The sequence below is a fragment of the Triticum aestivum genome, chromosome 4B, assembly GCF_018294505.1.
Source record: "Triticum aestivum cultivar Chinese Spring chromosome 4B, IWGSC CS RefSeq v2.1, whole genome shotgun sequence".
Taxonomy (NCBI): Eukaryota; Viridiplantae; Streptophyta; class Magnoliopsida; order Poales; family Poaceae; genus Triticum; species Triticum aestivum.
The window spans coordinates 707,248-732,412 of NC_057804.1; the positions used below are offsets into that span (position 1 = coordinate 707,248).

At 46.7% G+C, this 25,165-nt stretch overlaps 1 protein-coding gene across 1 annotated transcript; it reads left to right on the plus strand.

Annotated features, from left to right (window-relative positions):
• The first annotated feature begins 467 nt into the window (after positions 1-467).
• On the plus strand, positions 468-3,569 carry LOC123094117 (receptor-like protein kinase ANXUR1). Its single transcript, XM_044516183.1, has one exon. The coding sequence runs from the start codon at positions 613-615 to the stop codon at positions 3,280-3,282; it is 2,670 nt and encodes an 889-aa protein (XP_044372118.1). The 5' UTR covers positions 468-612; the 3' UTR covers positions 3,283-3,569.
• The last annotated feature ends 21,596 nt before the right edge of the window (positions 3,570-25,165 follow it).

Below are 25,165 nucleotides of genomic sequence, written 5' to 3' on the forward strand. Positions count from 1 at the left end.
TGTTCGGTGGTGCAGGACCGCTTTCCTGGAGTTTCAAGCGGTTTTCAGCCTGCCAAATTATATGGAAAGAGCTATCTTGCCGTAAAAGTGAGAGGGGCCGTAAAAAGAAGTTGGGTTTATGGGAGCTGTTGAAATGCTATTTTTGTCTTAACTTATCGTAAACAATAGTTTATTCAAGATTAGGAAAGCTGTTGGAGTTGCTTCAAGTGACTTTGCATTGAAAAGGGTCCTCTCTTGTGTTGCATGGCATGGCATGGTCTAAAAGAGGGATGGATCCTCTCCTCTCCTAAGCATGCGGTGAGCCAGAGGTGATGCATGGCTTGCAAGTGCCTGCCAAATTAAGTGAAACCACACATGGCATGCAGCCCTGCCCTGCCTGCCTGCTGCATGCACGTCGTTGGTCAAGCTCCCTCCCTCCGGCCTTCCCCTAGCTTTCTCTTTCTCTTTTCCCTTCCCTGGAAGGAACTCCAGGAGCAGGAGCAGGAGGAGAGGGAGGCCCTCCTCTGTTCTTCTCCCTCCTCAACATCCTTCCTTCCATCCATTTTAAATTTAAAAGTTGCCACCTTCAAAAACCTCCATCGCCGTGATTGCCACGTACGTCGTTCCTCCATCATGGCGGCCGCCCGAGGCCGAGGCGTCCTTCTCGCCGTCCTCCTCTTGACGACGGTGGCCTTCGCGTTCGTCGGCGCGGACATATACAAGCCAACGGACTCCATTCTGGTTAACTGCGGGTCGGACAAGGACGGGCAGGACGAGGACGGCAGGAAGTGGACCACCGACAAGGACAGCAAGTGGCTCCCCGACGGCGGCAAGTCCTCCATCATGGGCACCGCCGACGTGTCGGACCCGTCCCTCCCCTCCCCCGTGCCCTACATGACGGCGCGGGTCTTCCCTAAGGAGACCGCCTACACCTTCCCCGTGTCCGACGCCGACCGCCACTGGGTGCGCCTCCACTTCTACCCGGCGGCTTACCACGACATCCCCGCCGACCACTTCTTCTTCTCCATCAGCACCTCCACCGGCATCACGCTGCTGCGCAACTTCAGCGTCTACATCACCGCCAAGGCCCTCACCCAGGCCTACATCGTCCGGGAGTTCTCCCTCCCTCCCTCCACCGCCGGCTCGCTCTCCCTCAAATTCACGCCCACTGCCATGAACAATGCCTCCTACGCCTTCGTCAATGGCATCGAGATCATCTCCATGCCCAACTTCTTCGGCGACCCGGCCACGCTGGTCGGCCTCGACGACCAGTCCCTCGACGCCAGCGCCGGCAACCTGCAGACCATGTACCGGCTTAGCGTCGGCGGCTCCTACATCCCGCCCACCAACGACTCCGGGCTGACCCGCGAGTGGTTCTCCGACACGCCCTACGTCTACGGCGCCGGCACGGGCGTCACCTTCGAGGCCAACGACACGATCCCGATCAAGTACCCGGCCCCCGCCGACGAGTACGCCGCGCCCGTCAGCATCTATGACACGTTCCGCCACATGGGCCGCGACGCCAACCTGAACAAGAACAACAACCTCACCTGGGTGTTCGAGGTGGACGGCAACTTCACCTACCTCCTCCGCCTCCACTTCTGCTCGCTCATGGAAGACAAGATCAACCAGGTCGTCTTCGCCATCCTCGTCAACAACAAGACGGCCACCACCACCGGCAGCGCCGACATCATCGCCTGGGCCAAGGAGAAGAACCCTGCTAATCCCGGCGCGCCCGGCAAAGGCGTGCCGGTCTTCAAGGACTACGCCGTGTTCATGCCCGCCGCTCCGGCGGGCAACGACACCATCCTCTGGCTCACGCTGCGCCCAGACACCGCCAGTAACCCACAGTTCGTCAACGCTTTCCTCAACGGCCTCGAGATCTTTAAGGTGAGCGACGCCTCCGGCAACCTGGCCGGCCCAAACCCCGACATTTCTAAGATGCTGGCGGAGGCCGAGCTGGGGGCCGTGGACGGGCAGTTCAGGGAGAAGCCGAGCAACGTCGGGGCGCTCATCGGCGGGGCGGTGGGCGGCGCGGCGGCATTCGGGCTGGTCGCGGCCGTGTGCTTCGTGGCGTACCAGAGCAAGAGGGGGAGGGAGCTGAGCAGCAGCCCATCGCACTCCTCCTCCAGGTGGCTGCCGGTGTACGGCAGCTCGCAGACGAGCGTGAGCAAGTCGTCGGGCGGGAGGAGCGCGATGACGCTGAACCCCAACATCACGGCCATGTGCCGGCACTTCTCGTTCCAGGAGATAAAGTCGGCGACCAAGGGGTTCGACGAGTCGCTGGTGATCGGCGTGGGCGGGTTCGGCAAGGTGTACCGGGGGGTGGTGGACGGGGACACCAAGGTGGCCATCAAGCGGAGCAACCCGTCGTCGGAGCAGGGGGTGCTGGAGTTCCAGACGGAGATCGAGATGCTGTCCAAGCTGCGGCACAAGCACCTGGTGTCCCTCATCGGGTGCTGCGAGGACAACGGCGAGATGATCCTGGTGTACGACTACATGGCGCACGGCACGCTGCGGGAGCACCTGTACAAGAGCGGCAAGCCGCCGCTGCCGTGGAGGCAGCGGCTGGAGATCGTGATCGGCGCCGCCCGGGGGCTCCACTACCTCCACACGGGCGCCAAGTACACCATCATCCACCGCGACGTCAAGACCACCAACATCCTCGTCGACGAGAAGTGGGTGGCCAAGGTGTCCGACTTCGGGCTGTCCAAGACGGGGCCGACGGTGCAGAACCAGACGCACGTGAGCACCATGGTGAAGGGCAGCTTCGGGTACCTGGACCCGGAGTACTTCCGGCGGCAGAAGCTGACGGAGAAGTCGGACGTCTACTCGTTCGGCGTGGTGCTGTTCGAGGTGCTGTGCGGGCGGCCGGCGCTGAACCCTAGCCTGCCGCGGGAGCAGGTGAGCCTGGCGGACCACGCGCTGAGCTGCCAGCGGAAGGGCACCCTGGAGGAGATCATCGACCCGGTGCTGGAGGGGAAGATCGCGCCCGACTGCCTCAAGAAGTTCGCCGAGACGGCGGAGAAGTGCCTGGCGGACCAGGGCGTGGACCGGCCGTCCATGGGCGACGTGCTGTGGAACCTCGAGTTCGCGCTGCAGCAGCAGGACACCTTCGAGAACGGCGGGAAGCCGCCCGAGGTGGACGACTACAGCAGCAGCTTCACCATCACCCCGCCGTCCATGGAGGAGAGCCTGGCGGCCAACGCGGCGGCGCTGTCGCTCATCAGCGAGGACATGGACGAGGAGGACATCGCCAACAGCGTCATCTTCTCCCAGATCGCAAAACCCACCGGACGATGATCCTTTTTTTCACCTTCACTTCACGTCTCGTCTCGTGTAACAGATGAGATCAGATCCTAGATCGATCAGATCGAATGTGTATGGTTGTACTCCTCCCTACGTACCACCAGCAGACAAGACAGACATGCATGGAAATGCATGCATGCAGACGGCCCGTCGATCGGCCGGGATGGGTGCATCGGAGACTGTGTCGTACGTATCAGCTGCTCTATATACTGTATGTATGTATGTATATGTATATGTTCCCCAATTAGTGTAAAGGAAAACTTGTAATACAAACTCGAGTCTTCTTCAACTCTGGTGTGGCCGACGGGTGTGGTTGATGGATGTAAATGGAAATGGGATGAACCAGCCAAGCGACCCGCAGGCGATAACGTTGAAGGCATTGTTCGAATTGTTCGGACTTGTTCTTCAGGGGAAAAGTCGTTATCTACACATTAGTGGTTGGTTCCGGCAATGGCGGCGCTTTAGCACCATTCCTTTTTTAAGGCGTTGCTGTAGAAAAATACTTTTCATTGTACTCCCTACATAAAGAAATATAAAAGCGTTTGGATCATTACTTTAGTGATCTAACCATTCTTATATTTTTTTATGGAGGGAGTACTTGTGATGTCAAGAGATGGTCAATGCGCATGCGGTTCCTGCTATAGATTTTTTCCTCATTGTTTTGATCACTTTGAAGTTCTTTCTACTCCACCAGGGCATAACTTTGATCTTGTTTGACTTTGTCAGTCGTTGTTGTGATTTTTTATGTGTATGTGTGTCGTTGTTGCTTCTGTTTATCTTAGTTATGCAACATCGTGTGCTTATTCTGTTTGTATCTTCTGTGCTCAATTTGAAGGCAATAAAATCTACCCTTGTTGGAAAGAAAAGCACCTCAAACATAATGAGTATTATGACCACTACCGCTGCAAGAGCAAGCGGCTGGCGCGCCCTAGTTGTGGCTCCCCTACCGGACTTGGCTTGACCTTATCGATAAACAACCAAGAAGTCTTCTTGCACATGCCCCTAAGGACCAACGCCTTAGAATCACAGTCATCATTGTTTAACCCTTGAATAGATCTGAACCTTTCCCGCAAAAAAAAAAGAATAGATCTGAACCAACTACCATTAATTCTCTCCGTCTCGCATGCATGACAAGAAACCGTACCTTTTCCGCCCCAAGGAGACGGTATAAATCTCCGTCAGAGCTCCGTCGACTGTGCCTATATGGACGAACTCGGGGAGAATCGAAGCCCAGAAGACAAGTAAAAAACCTAATCTAAACTACTAGCCGGAGCGAAGGCACTGAGTTTCCCTTCCCCACCACGTCGAAGCGGCAGATAGAGGGGAGGTGAACCCATGGGCTCACCGGAGAAGTCTGAAAGGGAGAGTTTGCCCTAACAGCCGAGGGGAAGGAAAGAAGACGCTTTGTAGATTTTTTTTAAACTTGGTCAAACTTGAAAATGTTGGACTTTACACAAATCTAACTCCTCCATCGAAATACATAGGTCCTAATACGTTTTTTGAGGGTGCTTTTGACCATTGATAAAATTATTAATATATGATATCCATAATATAAAAATTATATCATTAGAAACTCCTTTCACATACCAATTTGACGCTATGCTTTATGTAACATACATGCCATATATTATTCCTCTAACATGTGGTCAAATGTAACATGAATTTTTTTATTTTGCGCTATATATTTGAATGGAGGGAGTAGGAAATATGACATGCAAAATGTTATTATTTTCTCGTCCAATTTACAACTGTCTAGTTAATGGAGATTATTGCTCGTAATAATAATTTACCCACCGCGCGCAGCCTTAATGTTGTTTTCTGGTAAGATTTTGTTAGTGGGTGTTAGAGCAACATTAGCTGAGTCACTATACCTACAAAAAGTCGTGGTAATATATGAAGCGTCCTCGTTTTGGGACAGGCTTCTAGAACGCACTCCATATGACAGTTGTGGGTATATAGCGCGAGGGAAACTTGAGGTGTCCCCCACCTCACCTCGCATGGAGATCAGGAGATTTTTTTTGAGAATCAGGGGGGGAGCTCCCCCACCTGAATATATTTCTCAAAGGACTGCCGTGGCAGTGAGTACAGAATTATATAGGCACGGTGCAACGTGCAGAGAGGTAGGAGCGCCACAAGAAGGCCTCCTCCTTGTCTTGTGGAAGCACAAGACGATGAGACCAGAGATCCAAAGCAGTAATGAGGTTCCTAAGGGTTATTACAGAGTTTTGATAGATCGATCTAAATACCATGTCATTACGTGCTACCCAAATCATACATAGTGAGGCCATGAGAATCGCAGGCCAAGCCGTGGTCGGGAGGTGAGGAGGAGTAGTGGCGTCCCATAGTTCTGAGGTGTCGTTGGTTGGAGGCAGGAGCCCAAGGCGTTGCCAAATTCTGTTGGCAAGAGGGCATGTGATGAAGAGGAGGTTTGAGTCTTCGGGTAGCCTAGCACACCGAGGGTGTTGGGGATCGTAGCAGAAATTCATAAAAATTTCCTACGAGTCACCAAGATCTATCTATGGAGAGACTAGCAACGAGGGGAAGGAGAGTGCATCTACATACCCTTGTAGATCGCTAAGCGGAAGCGTTCAAGAGAACGGGGTTGAAGGAGTCATACTCGTCATGATCCAAATCACCGGAGATCCTAGTGCCGAACGGACGGCACCTCCGCGTTCAACACACGTACAGCCCGGTGACGTCTCCCATGCCTTGATCCAGCAAGGAGAGAGGGAGAGGTTGAGGGAGACTCCATCCAGCAGCAGCACAACGGCGTGGTGGTAATGGAGGAGCGTGGCAATCCTGCAGGGCTTCGCCAAGCACCGCGAGAGAGGAGGAGAAAGAAAGGTAGGGCTGCGCCAGAACTTGGGGTTTGGCTGCCCTCCCATCCCTCCACTATTTATAGGTGGGGGGAGAGGGGGCCGGCCCCCCTAGATCTCATCTAGGGTTGGGGGCGGCAGCCAAGGGGGGAGGAGTGCCTCCCAGTCAAGTGGAGGCCCTCCCCCTTAGGGTTTCCCCTCTCCCATGCGCATGGGCCATGGGGGGGCTGGTGCCCCTGGCTCATTAAGGCTAGGGCGCCCCCCTACAGCCCATGCTGCTGTATTGGACGTGGTGGAACAATTTCCGGACCTCCGGACCCCTCCGGAATCCTCCGGAACCTTCTGGAAGCTTCCCGGTACAATACCGAAAAAACCCGAACTTTTCTCGGAACCCGAACAACAACTTCCCATATATAAATCTTTACCTTCGGACCATTCCGGAACTCCTCGTGACGTCCCGGATCTCATCCGAGACTCCGAACAACATTCGGTAACCACATATAAACTTCCTTTATAACCCTAGCGTCATCGAACCTTAAGTGTGTAGACCCTACGGGTTCGGTAACCATGCAGACATGACCGAGACGTTCTCCGGTCAATAACCAACAGCGGGATCTGGATACCCATGTTGGCTCCCACATGTTCCACGATGATCTCATCGGATGAACCGCGATGTCAAGGACTCAATCGATCCCGTATTCAATTCCCTTTGTCTAGCGGTATAGTACTTGCCCGAGATTCGATCGTCGGTATCCCGACACCTTGTTCAATCTCGTTATCGGCAAGTCTCTTTACTCGTTCCGTAACACATCATCCCGTGATCAACCCCTTGGTCACATTGTGCACATTATGATGATGTCCTACCGAGTGGGCCCAAAGATACCTCTCCGTCACACGGAGTGACAAATCCCAGTCTTGATTCGTGCCAACCCAACAAACACTTTCGGAGATACCCTAGTGTACCTTTATAGCCACCCAGTTACGTTGTAACGTTTGGTACACCCAAAGCATTCCTACGGCATCCGGGAGTTGCACAATCTCATGGTCTAAGGAAAAGATACTTGACATTAGAAAAGCTTTAGCATACGAACTACACGATCTTTGTGCTAGGCTTAGGATTGGGGCTTGTCCATCACATCATTCTCCTAATGATGTGATCCCGGTATCAACAACATCCAATGTCCATGGTCAGGAAACCGTAACCATCTATTGATCAACGAGCTAGTCAACTAGAGGCTTACTAGGGACATGGTGTTGTCTATGTACCCACACATGTATCTGAGTTTCCTATCAATACAATTATAGCATGGATAATAAACGATTATCATGAACAAGGAAATATAATAATAATAACTAATTTATTATTGCCTCTAGGGCATATTTCCAACAGTCTCCCACTTGCACTAGAGTCAATAATCTAGTTCACATCGCCATGTGATTAACACTCACAGGTCACATCGCCATGTGACCAACATCCAAAGAGTTTACTAGTGTCGCTAAACTAGTTCACATCATCATGTGATTAAGACTCAATGAGTTCTGGGGTTTGATCATGTTTTGCTTGTGAGAGAGGTTTTAGTCAACGGGTCTGCAACATTCAGATCCGTATGTACTTCGCAAATCTCTAGGTCATATTGTAAATGCTGCTTCCACGCTCCACTTGGAGCGATTCCAAATGGTCGCTCCACTATACGTATCCGGTTTGCTACTTAGAGTCATTCGGATAGGTGTTAAAGCTTGCATCGACGCAACTCTTCACGTCGAACTCTTTATCACCTCCATAACCGAGAAACATATCCTTATTCCTCTAAGGATAACTTTGACCGCTATCTGGTGATCCACTCCTTGATCACCTTTGTACCCTCTTGCCAGATATGTAGCAAGGCACACATCAGGTGCGGTACACAGCATAGCATACTGTAGAGCCTACGTCTAAAGCATAGGGGACGACCTTCGTCCTTTCTCTCTTTTCTTCTGCCGTGGTCGAGCTTTAAGTCTTAACTTCATACCTTACATCTCAGGCAAGAACTCCTTCTTTGACTGATCCATCTTGAACACCTTCAAGATCATGTCAAGGTATATGCTCATTTGAAAGTACCATTAAGCGTTTTTGATCGATCCCTATAGATCTTGATGCTCAATGTTCAAGTAGCTTAATCTAGGTTTTCACTTGAAAAACACTTTTCAAATAACCCTATATGCTTTCCAGAAACTCTACATCATTTTTGATCAACAATATGTCAACAACATATACTCATTAGAAATTCTATAGTGCTCCCACTCACTTCTTTGGAAATACAAGTTTCTCGTAAACTTTGTATAAACCCAAAATCTTTGATCATCTTATCAATGTGTATATTCCAACTCCGAGATGCTTACTCTAGTCCATGGAAGGATCGCTGGAGCTAGCATACCTTTTAGCATCCTTAGGATCGACAAAACCTTTCTGATTTTATCGCATACAACCTTTCCTTACGAAAACTGGTAAGGAAACTCGTTTTTACATCCATCTGCCAGATTTCATAAATGCAGCTAATGCTAACATGATTCCGACGAACTTAAGCATCGCTACGGATGAGAAAATCTCATCGTAGTCAACTCCTTGAACTTGTGAAAAACTCTTCGCCACAAGTCGAGCTTCATAGACGGTGACATTACCGTCCACGTCCGTCTTCTTCTTAAAGATCCATTTATCTCAATGGCTTGCCGATCATCGGGCAAGTCACCAAAGTCCATGCTTTGTTCTGATACATGAATCCTATCTCGGATTTCATGGCTTCTAACCATTTGTTGGAATATGGGCCCACCATTTCTTCTCCATAGCTCGTAGGTTCATTGTTGTCTAGCAACATGACCTTCAAGACAGGATTACTGTACCACTCTGAAGTAGTACGCATCCTTGTCACCCTACGAGGTACGGTAGTGACTTGATCCGAAACTTCATGATCACTATCATAAGCTTCTACTTCAATTGGTTTAGGCGCCACAGGAACAACTTCCGGTGCCCTGCTACACACTTGTTGAAGTGACCGTTTAATAACCACGTCAAGTCTCCACCATCCTCCCACTCAATTCTCGAGACAAACCTTTCCTCGAGAAAGGACCTGATTCAAGAAACAATCCCTATTGCTTCGGATCTGAATTAGGAGGTATACCCAACCGTTTTGGGTGTCCTATGAAGATGCATTTTATCCGCTTTGGGTTCGAGCTTATCAACCTGAAACTTTTCACATAAGCGTCGCAGCCCCAAACTTTTAAGAAACGACAACTTAGGTTTCTCCAAACCTTAGTTCAAACGGTGTCGTCTCAACAGAATTACGTGGTGCCCTATAAAGTGAGTGCGGTTGTCTCTAATGCCTAACCCATGAATGATAGTGGTAATTCGATAAGAGACATCATGGTATGCACCATATCCAATAGGGTGCAACTATGATGTTCGGACACACCATCACACTATGGTGTTCCAGGCGGTATTAATTGTGAAATAATTTCCACAATGTCTTAATTGCGTGCCAAAGCTCGTAACTCAGATACTCATCTCTATGATCATATCATAGACATTTTATCCTCTTGTCACGATGATCTTCAACTTCACTCTGAAATTACTTGAACCATTCAATAATTCAGACTTGTGTTTCATCAAGTAAATATACTCAGTATCTACTCAAATCATCCGTGAAGTAAGAACATAACGATATCCACTGCGTGCCTCAGCACTCATTGGACTGCACACATCAAAATGTATTACTTCCAACAAGTTGCTTTCTTGTTCCATTTTACTGAAAACGAGGCTTTCAGTCATCTTGCCCATGTGGTATGATTTGCATGTCTCAAGTGATTTAAAATCAAGTGAGTCCAAAACGGTCCATTTGCATGGAGTTTCTTCATGCATATACACCAATAGACATGGTTCGCATGTCTCAAACTTTTCAAAAATGATCGAGTCCAAAGATCCATCAACATGGAGCTTCTTCATGTGTTTTATACCAATATGACTTACATGACAGTGCCACAAGTAGGTGGTACTATCATTACTATCTTATATCTTTTGGCATGAACATGTGTATCACTATGATCGAGATTCAATAAACCATTCATTTTGGGTGCAAGACCATTGAAGGTATTATTCGAATAAACAGAGTAACCATTATTCTCCTTAAATGAATAACCGTATTGCGATAGACATAATCCAATCATGTCTATGCTTAACGCAAACACCAAACTCGGTGGTAGAGGGAGCGTGCGATGCTTGATCACATCAAGATTGGAAAACACTTCCAACACATATCGTCAGCTCACCTTTAGCTAGTCTCCGTTTATTCCATAGCCTTTTATTTCGAGTTACTAACACTTAGCAACCGAACCGGTATCTAATACCCTGGTGCTACTAGGAGTACTAGTAAAGTACACATTAACTTAATGTATATCCAATATACTTCTATCGACCTTGCCAGCCTTCTCATCTACCAAGTATCTAGGGTAATTCTGCTCTAGTGGCTGTTCCCCTTATTACAGAAGCACTTAGTCTCGGGTTTGGGTTCAACCTTGGGTTTCTTCATTAGAGCAGCAGCTGATTTGCTGTTTCATGAAGTATCCCTTCTTGCCCTTGCCCTTCTTGAAACTAGTGGTTTCACCAACCATCAACAATTGATGCTCCTTCTGAAGGAAATATGCCCTAGAGGCAATAATAAAGTTATTATTTATTTCCTCATATCATGATAAATGTTTATTATTCATGCTAGAATTGTATTAACCGGAAACATGATACATGTGTGAATACATAGACAAACATAAAGTCACTAGTATGCCTCTACTTGACTAGCTCATTAATCAAAGATGGTTATGTTTCCTAACCATAGACATGTGTTGTCATTTGATTAATGGGATCACATCATTAGGAGAATGATGTGATTGACATGACCCATTCCGTTAGCCTAGCACTTGATCGTTTAGTATGTTGCTATTGCTTTCTTCATGACTTATACAAAGTTCCTGCAACTATGAGATTGTGCAACTCACATTTACCGGAAGAACACTTTGTGTGCTACCAAACGTCACAACGTAACTGGGTGATTATAAAGGTGCTCTACAGGTGCTTCCGAAGGTGCATGTTGGGTTGGCATAATTCGAGATTAGGATTTGTCACTCCGATTGTCGGAGAGGTATCTCTGGGCCCTCTTGGTAATACTCATCACCTAAGCCTTGCAAGCATTGTAACTAATGAGTTAGTTATAAGATGATGTGTTACAGAACGAGTAAAGAGACTTGCTGGTAACGAGATTGAACTAGGTATTGGATACCGACGATCAAATCTCGGGCAAGTAACATACCGATGACAAAGGGAACAACGTATGTTGTTATGCGGTTTGACCGATAAAGATCTTCGTAGAATATGTAGGAACCAATATGGGCATCCAGGTTCCGCTATTGGTTATTGACCGAGAATAGTTCTAGGTCATGTCTACATAGTTCTCGAACCCGTAGGGTCCGCACGCTTAACGTTACGATGACAGTTTTATTACGAGTTTACAAGTTTTGATGTACCGAAGTTTGTTCGGAGTCCCGGATGTGATCACGGACATGACGAGGAGTCTCGAAATGGTCGAGACATAAAGATTGATATATTGGACGACTATATTCGGACACCGGAAGTGTTCCGGGTGATTTCAGAGAAAACCGGAGTGCCGGAGGGTTACCGGAACCCCCCCCCGCCGGAGAGTTAATGGGCCACATGGGCCTTTGTGGGAAGAGAGAGGGGCGGCCAGGAAGGGCCGCGCGCCCCCTCTCCCTCTGGTCCGAATTGGACTAGGAGGGGGGCGGCGCCCCCCTCTTTCCTTCCCCTCCTCTCCCCCTTCCTTCCCCTCCTAGTAGGAGTAGGAAAGGAGGAGTCCTACTCCTACTAGGAGGAGGACTCCTACTAGGAGGAGGACTCCTACTAGGAGGAGGACTCCTACTAGGAGGAGGACTCCTCCTCCTGGCGCACCCAACAAGGGCCGGCCGGCCTCCCCCCTCCCTCCTTTATATACGGGGACAGGGGGCACCCCATAGACACACAAGTTGATCTACGGATCGTTCCTTAGCCATGTGCGGTGCCCCCCTCCACCATATTCCACCTCGATCATATCATCGCAGAGTTTAGGCGAAGCCCTGCGCCGGTAGAACATCATCATCGTCACCACGCCGTCGTGCTGACGGAACTCTTCCCCGAAGCTTTGCTGGATCGGAGCCCGGGGATCGTCATCGAGCTGAACGTGTGCTGAACTCGGAGGTGCCGTACGTTCGGTGCTTGGATCGGTCGGATCGTGAAGACATACGACTACATCAACCGCGTTGTCATAACGCTTCCGCTTACGGTCTACGAGGGTACGTGGACGAACACTCTCCCCTCTCGTTGCTATGCCATCACCATGATCTTGCGTGTGCGTAGGAATTTTTTGAAATTACTACGTTCCCCAACAGTGGCATCCGAGCCTGGTTTTATGCGTAGATGTCATATGCACGAGTAGAACACAAGTGAGTTGTGGGCGATATAAGTCATACTGCTTACCAGCATGTCATACTTTGGTTCGGCGGTATTGTGAGATGAAGCGGCCCGGACCGACATTACGCGTACGCTTACGCGAGACTGGTTTCACCGCTACGAGCACTCGTTGCTTAAAGGTGACCGGCGGGTGTCTGTCTCTCTCACTTTAGCTGAATCGAGTGTGGCTACGCCCGGTCCTTGCGAAGGTTAAAACAACACCAACTTGACAAACTATCGTTGTGGTTTTTGATGCGTAGGTAAGAACGGTTCTTGCTAAGCCCGTAGCAGCCACGTAAAACTTGCAACAACAAAGTAGAGGACGTCTAACTTGTTTTTGCAGGGCATGTTGTGATGTGATATGGTCAAGACGTGATGCTATATTTTATTGTATGAGATGATCATGTTTTGTAAACGAAGTTATCGGCAACTGGCAGGAGCCATATGGTTGTCGCTTTATTGTATGAAATGCAAACGCCCTGTAATTGCTTTACTTTATCACTAAGCGGTAGCGATAGTCGTAGAAGCAATAGTTGGCGAGACGACAACGATGCTACGATGAAGATCAAGGTGTCGCGCCGGTGACGATGGTGATCACGACGGTGCTTCGGAGATGGAGATCACAAGCACAAGATGATGATGGCCATATCATATCACTTATATTGATTGCATGTGATGTTTATCCTTTATGCATCTTATCTTGCTTTGATTGACGGTAGCATTTTAAGATGATCTCTCACTAAAAATTATCAAGAAGTGTTCTCCCTGAGTATGCACCATTGCCAAAGTTCGTCGTGCCCAGACACCACGTGATGATCGGGTGTGGTAAGCTCTACGTCCATCTACAATGGGTGCAAGCCAGTTTTGCACACGCAGAATACTCAGGTTAAACTTGACGAGCCTAGCATATGCAGATATGGCCTCGGAACACGGAGACCGAAAGGTTGAGCGTGAATCATATAGTAGATATGATCAACATAGTGATGTTCACCATTGAAAACTACTCCATCTCACGTGATGATCGGTTATGGTTTAGTTGATTTGGATCACGTGATCACTTAAATGACACGAGAGATGTCTGTCTAAGTGGGAGTTCTTAAGTAATATGATTAATTGAACTTAAATTTATCATGAACTTAGTCCTGGTAGTATTTTACAAATTATGTTGTAGATCAATAGCTCGCGTTGTTGCTTTCATATGTTTATTTTGATATGTTCCTAGAGAAAAACTGTGTTGAAAGATGTTAGTAGCAATGATGCGGATTAGATCCGTGATCTGAGGTTTATCCTCATTGCCGCGCAGAAGAATTATGTCCTTGATGCACCGCTAGGTGACAAACCTATTGCAGGAGACGTTATGAACGTTTGGCTAGCTCAATATGATGACTACTTGATAGTTTAGTGCACCATGCTTAACGGCTTAGAATCGGGACTTCAAAGACGTTTTGAACGTCATGGACCATATGAGATGTTCCAGGAGTTGAAGTTAATATTTCAAGCAAATACCCGAGTTGAGAGATATGAAGTCTCCAACAAGTTCTATAGCTAAAAGATGGAGGAGAATCGCTCAACTAGTGAGCATGTGCTCAGATTGTCTGGGTACTACAATCGCTTGAATCAAGTGGGAGTTAATCTTCCAGATAAAATAGTGATTGACAGAATTCTCTAGTCACCATCACCAAGTTAGTAGAACTTCATGATGAACTATAATATGCAAGGGATGACGAAAGTGATTCCCAAGCTCTTCGTGATATTGAAATCGACGAAGGTAGAAATCAAGAAAGAGCATCAAGTGTTGATGATTGATAGGATCACTAGTTTCAAGAAAAGGGCAAAGGGAAAGAAAGGGAAACTTCAAGTAGAATGGCAAACAAGTTGTCACTCCCGTGAAGAAGCCCACAGCTGGACCTAAGCCTGAAACTGAGTGCTCCTACTGCAAAGGAAATGGTCACTGGAAGTGGAACTACTCCAAATATTTGGTGGATAAGAAGGATGGCAAAGTGAACAAGAGTATATTTGATATTGATGTGTACTTTACTAGTGTTTATAGCAACCCCTCAGTATTTGATACTAGTTCAGTTGCTAAGATTAGTAACTCGAAACGGGATTGCAGAATAAACAGAGACTAGTTAAGGGTGAAGTGACGATGTATGTTGGAAGTGGTTCCAAGATTGATATGATCATCATCGCACACTCCCTATACTTTCGGGATTAGTGTTGAACCTACAATAAGTGTTATTTGGTGTTTGCGTTGAGCATGAATATGATTTGATCATGTTTATTGCAATACAGTTATTCATTTAAGTTAGAGAATAATTGTTATTCTGTTTACATGAATAGAACCTTCTATGGTCATACACACCAACAAAAATGGTTTGTTGGATCTCGATCGTAGTAATACACATATTCATAATATTGAAGCCAAAAAAGATGCAAAGTTAATAATGATAGTGCAACTTATTTGTGGCACTGCCGTTTGGGTCATATCGGTGTAAAGCGCATGAAGAAACTCCATAAAGATGGATTTTCAGAATCACTTGGTTATGAATCATTTGATGCTTGCGAACCGTGCCTATTGGGCAAGATGACTAAAAACTCCGTTCTCCGGAACAATGGAACGAGCTACTGACTTATTGGAAATAATACATACCGATGTATGCAATCCAATGAGTGTTGATGCTCGTGGCAAGTATCGTTATTTTCTGACCTTCACAAGATGATTTGAGCAGATATGAGTATATCTACTTGATGAAACATAAGTCTGAAATAGTTGAAAGGTTCAAAGAATTTCAGAGTGAAGTGGAAAAATCATCGTAACAAGAAAATAAAGTTTCTATGATCTGATCGCGGAGACGAATATTTGAGTTACGAGTTTGGTCTTCAGTTAAAACAATGTGGAATAGTTTCACAGCTCACGCCACCTAGAACACCACAATGTTATGGTGTGTCCGAACGTCATAATCGTACTTTACTAGATATGGTGCGATCTATGATGTCTCTTATCGGTTTACCACTATCGTTTTGGGGTTATGCATTAGAGACAGCTGCATTCACGTTTAATAGGGCACCATCTAAATCCATTGAGACGACACCGTATGAACTATGGTTTAGCAGTAAACCTAAGCTGTCGTTTCTTAAAGCTTGGAGTTGCGATGCTTATATGAAAACGGTTTTCAACCTGATAAGCTTGAACCCAAATCGGAGAAGTGCGTCTTCATAGAATACCCAAAGGTAACTATTGGGTACACCTTCTATCACAGATCCGAAGGCAAGTTATTCGTTGCTAAGATGGATCCTTTCTAGAGAAGAAAGTTTCTCTCGAAAGAAGTGAGTGGGAGGAAAGTAGAACTTGATGAGGTAATTGTACCTTCTCCCTTATTGGAAATTAGTTCATCACAGAAATCAGTTCCAGTGATTACTACACCAATTAGTGAGGAAGTTAATGATGATGATCATGAAACTTCAGATTAAGTTACTACAGAACCTCGTAGGTCTTCTAGAGTAAGATCCGCACCAGAGTGGTACGGTAATCCTGTTCTGGAAGTTATGTTACTAGACCATGACGAACCTACGAACTATGAAGAAACGATGGTGAGCCCAGATTCCGCAAAATGGCTTGAGGCCATAAAATCTGAGATATAATCCATGTATGAGAACAAAGTATGGACTTTGATTGACTTGCTCAATGATTAGCAAGCCATGTTAAATAAATGGATCTTCAAGAGGAAGACGGACACTGATAGTAGTGTTACTATCTACTAAAGCTCGACTTGTTGCGAAATGTTTTCAACAAGTTCAAGGTGTTGAATACGATGAGATTTTCTCACTCGTATCGAAGCTTAAGTCTGACTGAATCATGTTAGCAATTGCCACATTTTATGAAATCTGGCAAATGGATGTCAAAACTACATTCCTTAATGGATTTCTTAAAGAAGAGTTGTATATGATGCAATCAGAAGGTTTTGTCAATCCTAAAGGTGCTAACAAATTGTGCAAGCACCAGCGATCCATCTATGGACTGGTGCAAGCATCTTGGAGTTGGAATATATGCTTTGATGAGTTGATCAAAGCATATGGTTTTATACAGACTTTTGAAGAAGCCTGTATTTACAAGAAAGTGAGTGGGAGCTCTGTAGCATTTCTAATATTATATGTGGATGACATATTGTTAATTGGAAATGATATGGAAATTCTGGATAGCATGAAAGGATACTTGAATAAGAGTTTTCCAAAGCAAGACCTCGATGAAGCTGCTTACACATTGAGCATCAAGATCTATATAGATAGATCAAGACGCTTGATAAGATTTTTCAATGAATACATACCTTGATAAATTTTTGAAATAGTTCAAAATGGAACAGTCAAAGAAGGAGTTCTTGCCTGTGTTAAAAGGTGTGAAGTTGAGTAAGACTCAAGACCCGACCATTGCAGAAAATAGAAAGAGAATGAAAAGTCATTCCCTATGCCTCAGTCATAGGTTCTATAAAGTATGCTATGCTGTGAACCAGACCTATTGTATACCTTGCTCTGAGTTTGACAAAGGAATACAATTTTGATCTAAGAGTAGATCACTGGACAACGGTCAAGAATATCCTTAGTGAGGACTAAGGAGATGTTTCTCGATTATGGAGGTGATAAAAGAGCCCGTCGTAAAAAGTTACAACGATGCAAGCTTTTACACTGATCCAGATGACTCTAAGTCTCAATCTGGATGAATATTGAAAGTGGTAGCAATTATCTAGAGTAGCTCCATGCAGAGCATTATGGACATAGAATATTTTGCAAAATACATACGGCTCTGAATATGACAGATCCGTTGACTAAACTTCTCTCACAAGCAAAACATGATCATACCTTAGTACTCTTTGGGTATTAATAACATAGCGATGTGGACTAGATTATTGACTCTAGTAAACGCTTTGGGTGTTGATCACATGACGATGTGAACTATGGGTATTAATCACATACAGATGTGAATATTGGTGCTAAATCACATGGCGATGTGAACTAGATTATTGACTCTAGTGCAAGTGGGAGACTGAAGGAAATATGCCCTAGAGGCAATAATAAAGTTATTATTTATTTACTCATATCATGATAAATGTTTATTATTCATGCTAGAATTGTATTAACCGGAAACATGATACATGTGTGAATACATAGACAAACATAAAGTCACTAGTATGCCTCTACTTGACTAGCTCATTAATCAAAGATGGTTATGTTTCCTAACCATAGACATGTGTTGTCATTTGATTAATGGGATCACATCATTAGGAGAATGATGTGATTGACATGACCCATTCCGTTAGCCTAGCACTTGATCGTTTAGTATGTTGCTATTGCTTTCTTCATGACTTATACAAAGTTCCTGCAACTATGAGATTGTGCAACTCACGTTTACCGGAAGAACACTTTGTGTGCTACCAAACGTCACAACGTAACTGGGTGATTATAAAGGTGCTCTACAGGTGTTTTCGAAGGTGCATGTTGGGTTGGCATAATTCGAGATTAGGATTTGTCACTCCGATTGTCGGAGAGGTATCTCTGGGCCCTCTCGGTAATACTCATCACCTAAGCCTTGCAAGCATTGTAACTAATGAGTTAGTTATAAGATGATGTGTTACAGAACGAGTAAAGAGACTTGCTGGTAATGAGATTGAACTAGGTATTGGATACCGACGATCAAATCTCGGGCAAGTAACATACCGATGACAAAGGGAACAACGTATGTTGTTATGCGGTTTGACCGATAAAGATCTTCGTAGAATATGTAGGAACCAATATGGGCATCCAGGTTACGCTATTGGTTATTGACCGAGAATAGTTCTAGGTCATGTCTACATAGTTCTCGAACCCGTAGGGTCCGCACGCTTAACGTTACGATGACAGTTTTATTATGAGTTTACAAGTTTTGTTGTACCGGAGTTTGTTCGGAGTCCCGGATGTGATCACGGACATGACGAGGAGTCTCGAAATGGTCGAGACATAAAGATTGATATATTGGACGACTATATTCGGACACCGGAAGTGTTCCGGGTGATTTCGGAGAAAACCGGAGTGCTGGAGGGTTACCGGAACCCCCCCGGAGAGTTAATGGGCCACATGGGCCTTTGTGGGAAGAGAGAGGGGCAGCTAGGAAGGGTCGCGCGCCCCCACTCCCTCTGGTCCGAATTTGACTAGGAGGGGCGGGGGGGGCGGCGCCCCCCTCTTTCCTTCCCCTCCTCTCCCCCTTCCTTCCCCTCCTAGTAGGAGTAGGAAAGGAGGAGTCCTACTCCTACTAGGAGGAGGACTCCTCCTCCTGGCATGCCCAACAAGGGCCGGCCGGCCTCCCCCTCCCTCCTTTATATACGGGGGCAGGGGACACCCCATAGACACACAAGTTGATCTACGGATCGTTCCTTAGCCATGTGCGGTGCCCCCCTCCACCATATTCCACCTCGGTCATATCGTCACAGAGTTTAGGCGAAGCCCTGCGCCGGTAGAACATCATCATCGTCACCACGCCGTCGTGCTGACGGAAATCTTCCCCGAAGCTTTGCTGGATCGGAGCCCGGGGATCGTCATCGAGCTGAACATGTGCTGAACTCGAAGGTGCCGTACGTTCGGTGCTTGGATCGGTCGGATTGTGAAGACGTACGACTACATCAACCGCGTTGTCATAACGCTTCCGCTTACGGTCTACGGGGGTACGTGGACGAACACTCTCCCCTCTCGTTGCTATGCCATCACCATGATCTTGCGTGTGCGTAGGAATTTTTTTGAAATTACTACGTTCCCCAACACCTTCTTGATTCCTACTTTCGCGGTGTCAAACATAGCGAATATCTCAAGGATCATCATATCTATCCCTGATTTGTTATAGTTCATCACGAAGCTCTAGCAGCTTGGTGGCAATGACTTTGGAGAAACATAACTATCTCTGGAAGATCAACTCCCACTCGATTCAAGTGATTGTTGCACTCAGACAATCTGAGCACAAGCTCAACGATTGAGCTTTTTCCCCTTAGTTTGCAGGCTAAGAAAATCGTCGGAGGTCTCATACCTCTTGACGTGGGCATGAGCCCGAAATCCCAATTTCAGCCCTCGAAACATCTCATATGTTCCGCGAGGTTTCGAAAACGTCTTTGGTGCTTCTACTCTAAACCATTTAACTAAACTATCACGTAGTTATAAAAACGTGTATGTCAGATGTTCGCAACATCCACAGACTACGTTCGAGGTCCAGCACACCGAGTGGTGCATTAAGGACATAAGCCTTCTACGAAGCAACAAGGACGATCCTCAGTTCACGGACCTAGTCCGCATAATTGCTACTATCAACTTTCAACTAAATTTTCTCTAGGAACATATCTAAAACAATAGAACTAAAGCGCGAGCTACGACATAATTTGCAAGGATCTTTTGACTATGTTCAGGATAATTAAGTTCATCTTATGAACTCCCACTCAAATAGACATCCCTCTAGTCATCTAAGTGATTACATGATCCGAGTCAACTAGGCCGTGTCCGATCGTCACGAGAGACGGACTAGTCATCATCGGTGAACATCTTCATGTTGATCGTATCTACCATACGACTCATGCTCGACCTTTCGGTCTCTTGTGTTCCGAGGCCATGTCTGTACATGCTAGGCTCGTCAAGTCAACCTAAGTGTTTCGCATGTGTAAATCTGGCTTACTCCCGTTGTATTTGAACGTAAGAATCTATCACACCCGATCATCACGTGGTGCTTCGAAACGACGAACTTTCGCAATGGTGTACAATTAGGGGGAACACTTTCTTGAAATTTTAATGAGGGATCATCTTATTTACTACCTTCATTCTAAGCAAATAAGATACATACACATGATAAACATCACACGCAATCAAAATAGTGACATGATATGGCCAATATCATTTTGCTCCTTTTGATCTCCATCTTCGGGGCTCCATGATCATCATCGTCACCGGCATGACACCATGATCTTCATCATCATGATCTCCATCATCGTGTCTTCATGAAGTTGTCTCGCCAACTATTACTTCTACTACTGTGGCTATCGGTTAGCAATAAAGTAAAGTAATTACATGGCGTTGTTTAATGACACGTAGGTCATACAATAAATTAAGACAACTCCTATGGCTCCTGCCGGTTGTCATACTCATCGACATGCAAGTCGTGATTCCTATTACAAGAACATGATCAATCTCATACATCACATATCATTCATCACATTATTCTTGGCCATATCAGATCACATAGCATACCCTGCAAAAACAAGTTAGACGTCCTCTAATTATTGTTTGCATGTTTTACGTGGCTGCTATGGGTTTCTAGCAAGAACGTTTCTTACCTACGCAAAACCACAACGTGATATGCCAATTGCTATTTACCCTTCATAAGGACCCATTTTCATCGAATCCGTTCCGACTAAAGTGGGAGAGACTGGCACCTGCTAGCCACCTTATGCACCAAGTGCATGTCAGTCGGTGGAACCTGTCTCACGTAAGTGTACGTGTAAGGTCGGTCCGGGTCGCTTCATCCCACAATACCGTCGAAACAAGATTGAACTAGTAACGGTAAGCATATTGAACAAAATCAACGCCCACAACTACTTTGTGTTCTACTCGTGCAAAGAATCTACGCAATAGACCTAGCTCTGATATCGCTGTTGGGGATCGTAGCAGAAATTCAATTTTTTTTTCCTACGAGTCACCAATATCTATCTATGGAGAGACTAGCAACAAGGGGAAGGAGAGTGCATCTACATACCCTTGTAGATCGCTAAGCGGAAGTGTTCAAGAGAACGGGGTTGAAGGAGTTGTACTCGTCGTGATCCAAATCACCGGAGATCCTAGTGCCGAACGGACGGCACCTCCGCGTTCAACACTCGTACAGCCCGGTGACGTCTCCCATGCCTTGATCCAGCAAGGAGAGAGGGAGAGGTTGAGGAAGACTCCATCCAGCAGCAGCACAACGGCGTGGTGGTGATGGAGGAGTGTGGCAATCCTGCAGGGCTTCGCCAAGCACCGCGAGAGATGAGGAGAAAGAGGTAGGGTTGCGCCAGAACTTGGGGTTTGGCTGCCCTCCCACCCCTCCACTATTTATAGGTGGAGGGGAGAGGGGGCCGGCCCCCCTAGATCTCATCTAGGGTTGGGGGCGGCGGCCAAGGGGGGAGGAGTGCCTCCCAAGTCAAGTGGAGGCCCTCCCCCTTAGGGTTTCCCCTCTCCCATGCGCATGGGCCTTGGGGGGGCTGGTGCCCGTGGCCCATTAAGGCTAGGGCGCCCCCTACAGCCCATGCTGCTGTATTGGACGTGGTGGAACAATTTCCAGACCTCCGGACCCCTCTGGAATCCTCCGGAACCTTCTGGAAGCTTCCCGGTACAATACCAGAAAAACCTGAATTTTCCCAGAACCCGAACAACAACTTTCCATATATAAATCTTTACCTCCGGACCATTCCAGAACTCCTCGTGACGTCCCGGATCTCATCCGGGACTCTGAACAACATTCGGTAACCACATACAAACTTCCTTTATAACCCTAGCGTCATCGAACCTTAAGTGTGTAGACCCTACGGGTTCGGGAACCACACAGACATGACCGAGACGTTCTCCGGTCAATAACCAACAGCGGGATCTAGATACCCATGTTGGCTCCCGCATGTTCCACGATGATCTCATCGGATGAACCACGATGTTAAGGACTCAATCGATCCCGTATTCAATTCCCTTTGTCTAGCGGTATAGTACTTGCCCGAGATTCGATCGTCGGTATCCCGATACCTTGTTCAATCTTGTTACCGGCAAGTCTCTTTACTCGTTCCGTAACACATCATACCGTGATCAATCCCTTGGTCACATTGTGCACATTATGATGATGTCCTACCGAGTGGGCCCAGAGATACCTCTCCGTCACACGGAGTGACAAATCCCAGTTTCGATTCGTGCCAACCCAACAGACACTTTCGGAGATACCCGTAGTGTACCTTTATAGCCACCCAGTTATGTTGTGATGTTTGGTACACCCAAAGAATTCTTATGGCATTCAGGAGTTGCACAATCTCATGGTCTAAGGAAAAGATACTTGACATTAGAAAAGCTTTAGCATACGAACTACACGATCTTTGTGCTAGGATTAGGATTGGGTCTTGTCCATCACATCATTCTCCTAATGATGTGATCCCGTTATCAACGACATTCAATGTCCATGGTCAGGAAACCGTAACCATCTATTGATCAACGAGCTAGTCAACTAGAGGCTTACTAGGGACATGGTGTTGTCTATGTACCCACACATGTATCTGAGTTTCCTATCAATACAATTATAGCATGGATAATAAACGATTATCATGAACAAGGAAATATAATAATAATAACTAATTTATTATTGCCTCTAGGGCATATTTCCAACAGAGGGCATATATCTGAATCGACTATATGCTTGCGTGCAAGGTTGACCTTAGTGTTGAGACGGTCTTTGAAGAGTAGCCATGCGAATACTTTGAGCTTCCGAGGAACTTTGGCATTCCATATGAAGAGAGCGGTGAGATCGTTGTCTGGCCAGGCCATGAGGGCACCGTATGCATGCTTGGTGAGAAGGCAATGCCATGTCATAGGAACCATTGGTCTTCCCCCGCCGATGGCATAAAATCCTGCAAAACAGCCACAAGCGACACAAGCTCTTGTTCTGCCGTGAGGGAGAGGCAATTACGGAGGTTAGCTTGAATACCGTAACGCAAGATGTTAGCCACTTTAACCAGCTCTAAGGTGGAGTGTGAAAATAGGTGGGGGAAGGTGGTGGCAAGGGGTTGTGGGACCAACCAAGTGTCGAGCCAGAAATATGTATGTGAACCACTATTTGTGAGCACGAAGGATATATTTTGTAGAGTAGGGATTTGCTGTGAAATTGTGCGGCACAGAAAAGAGTTTTGTGGGGGGGGGGAGGAGACTAGAGTGAAGGAAATATGCCCTAGAGGCAATAATAAACTTATTATTTATTTCCTTATTTCATGATAAATGTTTATTATTCATGCTAGAATTGTATTAACCGGAAACATAATACATGTGTGAATACATAGACAAACATAGTGTCACTAGTATGCCTCTACTTGACTAGCTCGTGAATCAAAGATGGTTAAGTTTCCTAGCCATGGACAAAAGAGTTGTCATTTGATTAATGAGATCACATCATTAGGAGAATGATGTGATTGACTTGACCCATTCCGTTAGCCTTAGCACTTGATCGTTTAGTATGTTGCTATTGCTTTCTTCATGACTTATACATGTTCCTGTAACTATGAGATTATGCAACTCCCGTTTACCGGAGGAACACTTTGGGTACTACCAAACATCACAACGTAACTGGGTGATTATAAAGGAGTACTATAGGTGTCTCCGAAGGTACATGTTGAGTTGGCATATTTCGAGATTAGGTTTTATCACTCCGATTGTCGGAGAGGTATCTCTGGGCCCTCTCGGTAATGCACATCACTATAAGCCTTGCAAGCAATGTGACCAATAAGTTGGTTACGGGATGATGCATTACGTAACGAGTAAAGAGACTTGCCGGTAACGAGATTGAACTAGGTATTGGATACCGACGATCAAATCTCGGGCAAGTAACATACCGATGACAAAGGGAACAACGTGTGTTGTTATGCGGTTTGACCGATAAAGATCTTTGTACAATATGTAGGAACCAATATGGGCATCCAGGTTCCGCTATTGGTTATTGACCGAGAATAGTTCTAGGTCATGTCTACATAGTTCTCGAACCCGTAGGGTCCGCACGCTTAACGTTACGATGACAGTTTTATTATGAGTTTATAAGTTTTGATGTACCGAAGTTTGTTCGGAGTCCCGGATGTGATCACGGACATGACGAGGAGTCTCGAAATGGTCGAGACATAAAGATTGATATATTGGACGACTATATTCGGACACCGGAAGTGTTCCGGACGTTGTCGGAGAAAACCGGAGTGTCGGAGGGATACCGGAACCCCCCGGGGAGAGATAATGGGCCACATGGGCCTTGGTGGAAAGAGAGAGGGGCGGCCAGGGTGGGCCGTGTGCCCCCTCTCCCTCTGGTCCGAATTGGACTAGGAGGGGGGGCGGTGCCCCCCTCTTTCCTTCCCCCCTCTTCCCCTTCCTTCCCCCTGCTAGTAGGAGTAGGAAAAGGGGAGTCCTACTCCTACTAGGAGGAGGACTCCTCCTCCTTGGCGCGCCCACAAGGGCCGGCCGGCCTCCCCCCTCCCTCCTTTATATACGGGGGCAGGGGGCCACCCCAGGACACACAAATTGATCTACGGATCGTTCCTTAGCCGTGTGCGGTGCCCCTCTCCACCATATTCCACCTCGGTCATATCATCGCGGAGTTTAGGCGAAGCCCTGCGCCGGTAGAACATCATCATCGTCACCACGCCATCGTGCTGACAGAACTCATCCCCGAAGCTTTGCTGGATCGGAGCCCGGGGATCGTCATCGAGCTGAACGTGTGCTGAACTCGGAGGTGCCGTATGTTCGGTGCTTGGATCGGTCGGATCGTGAAGACGTACGA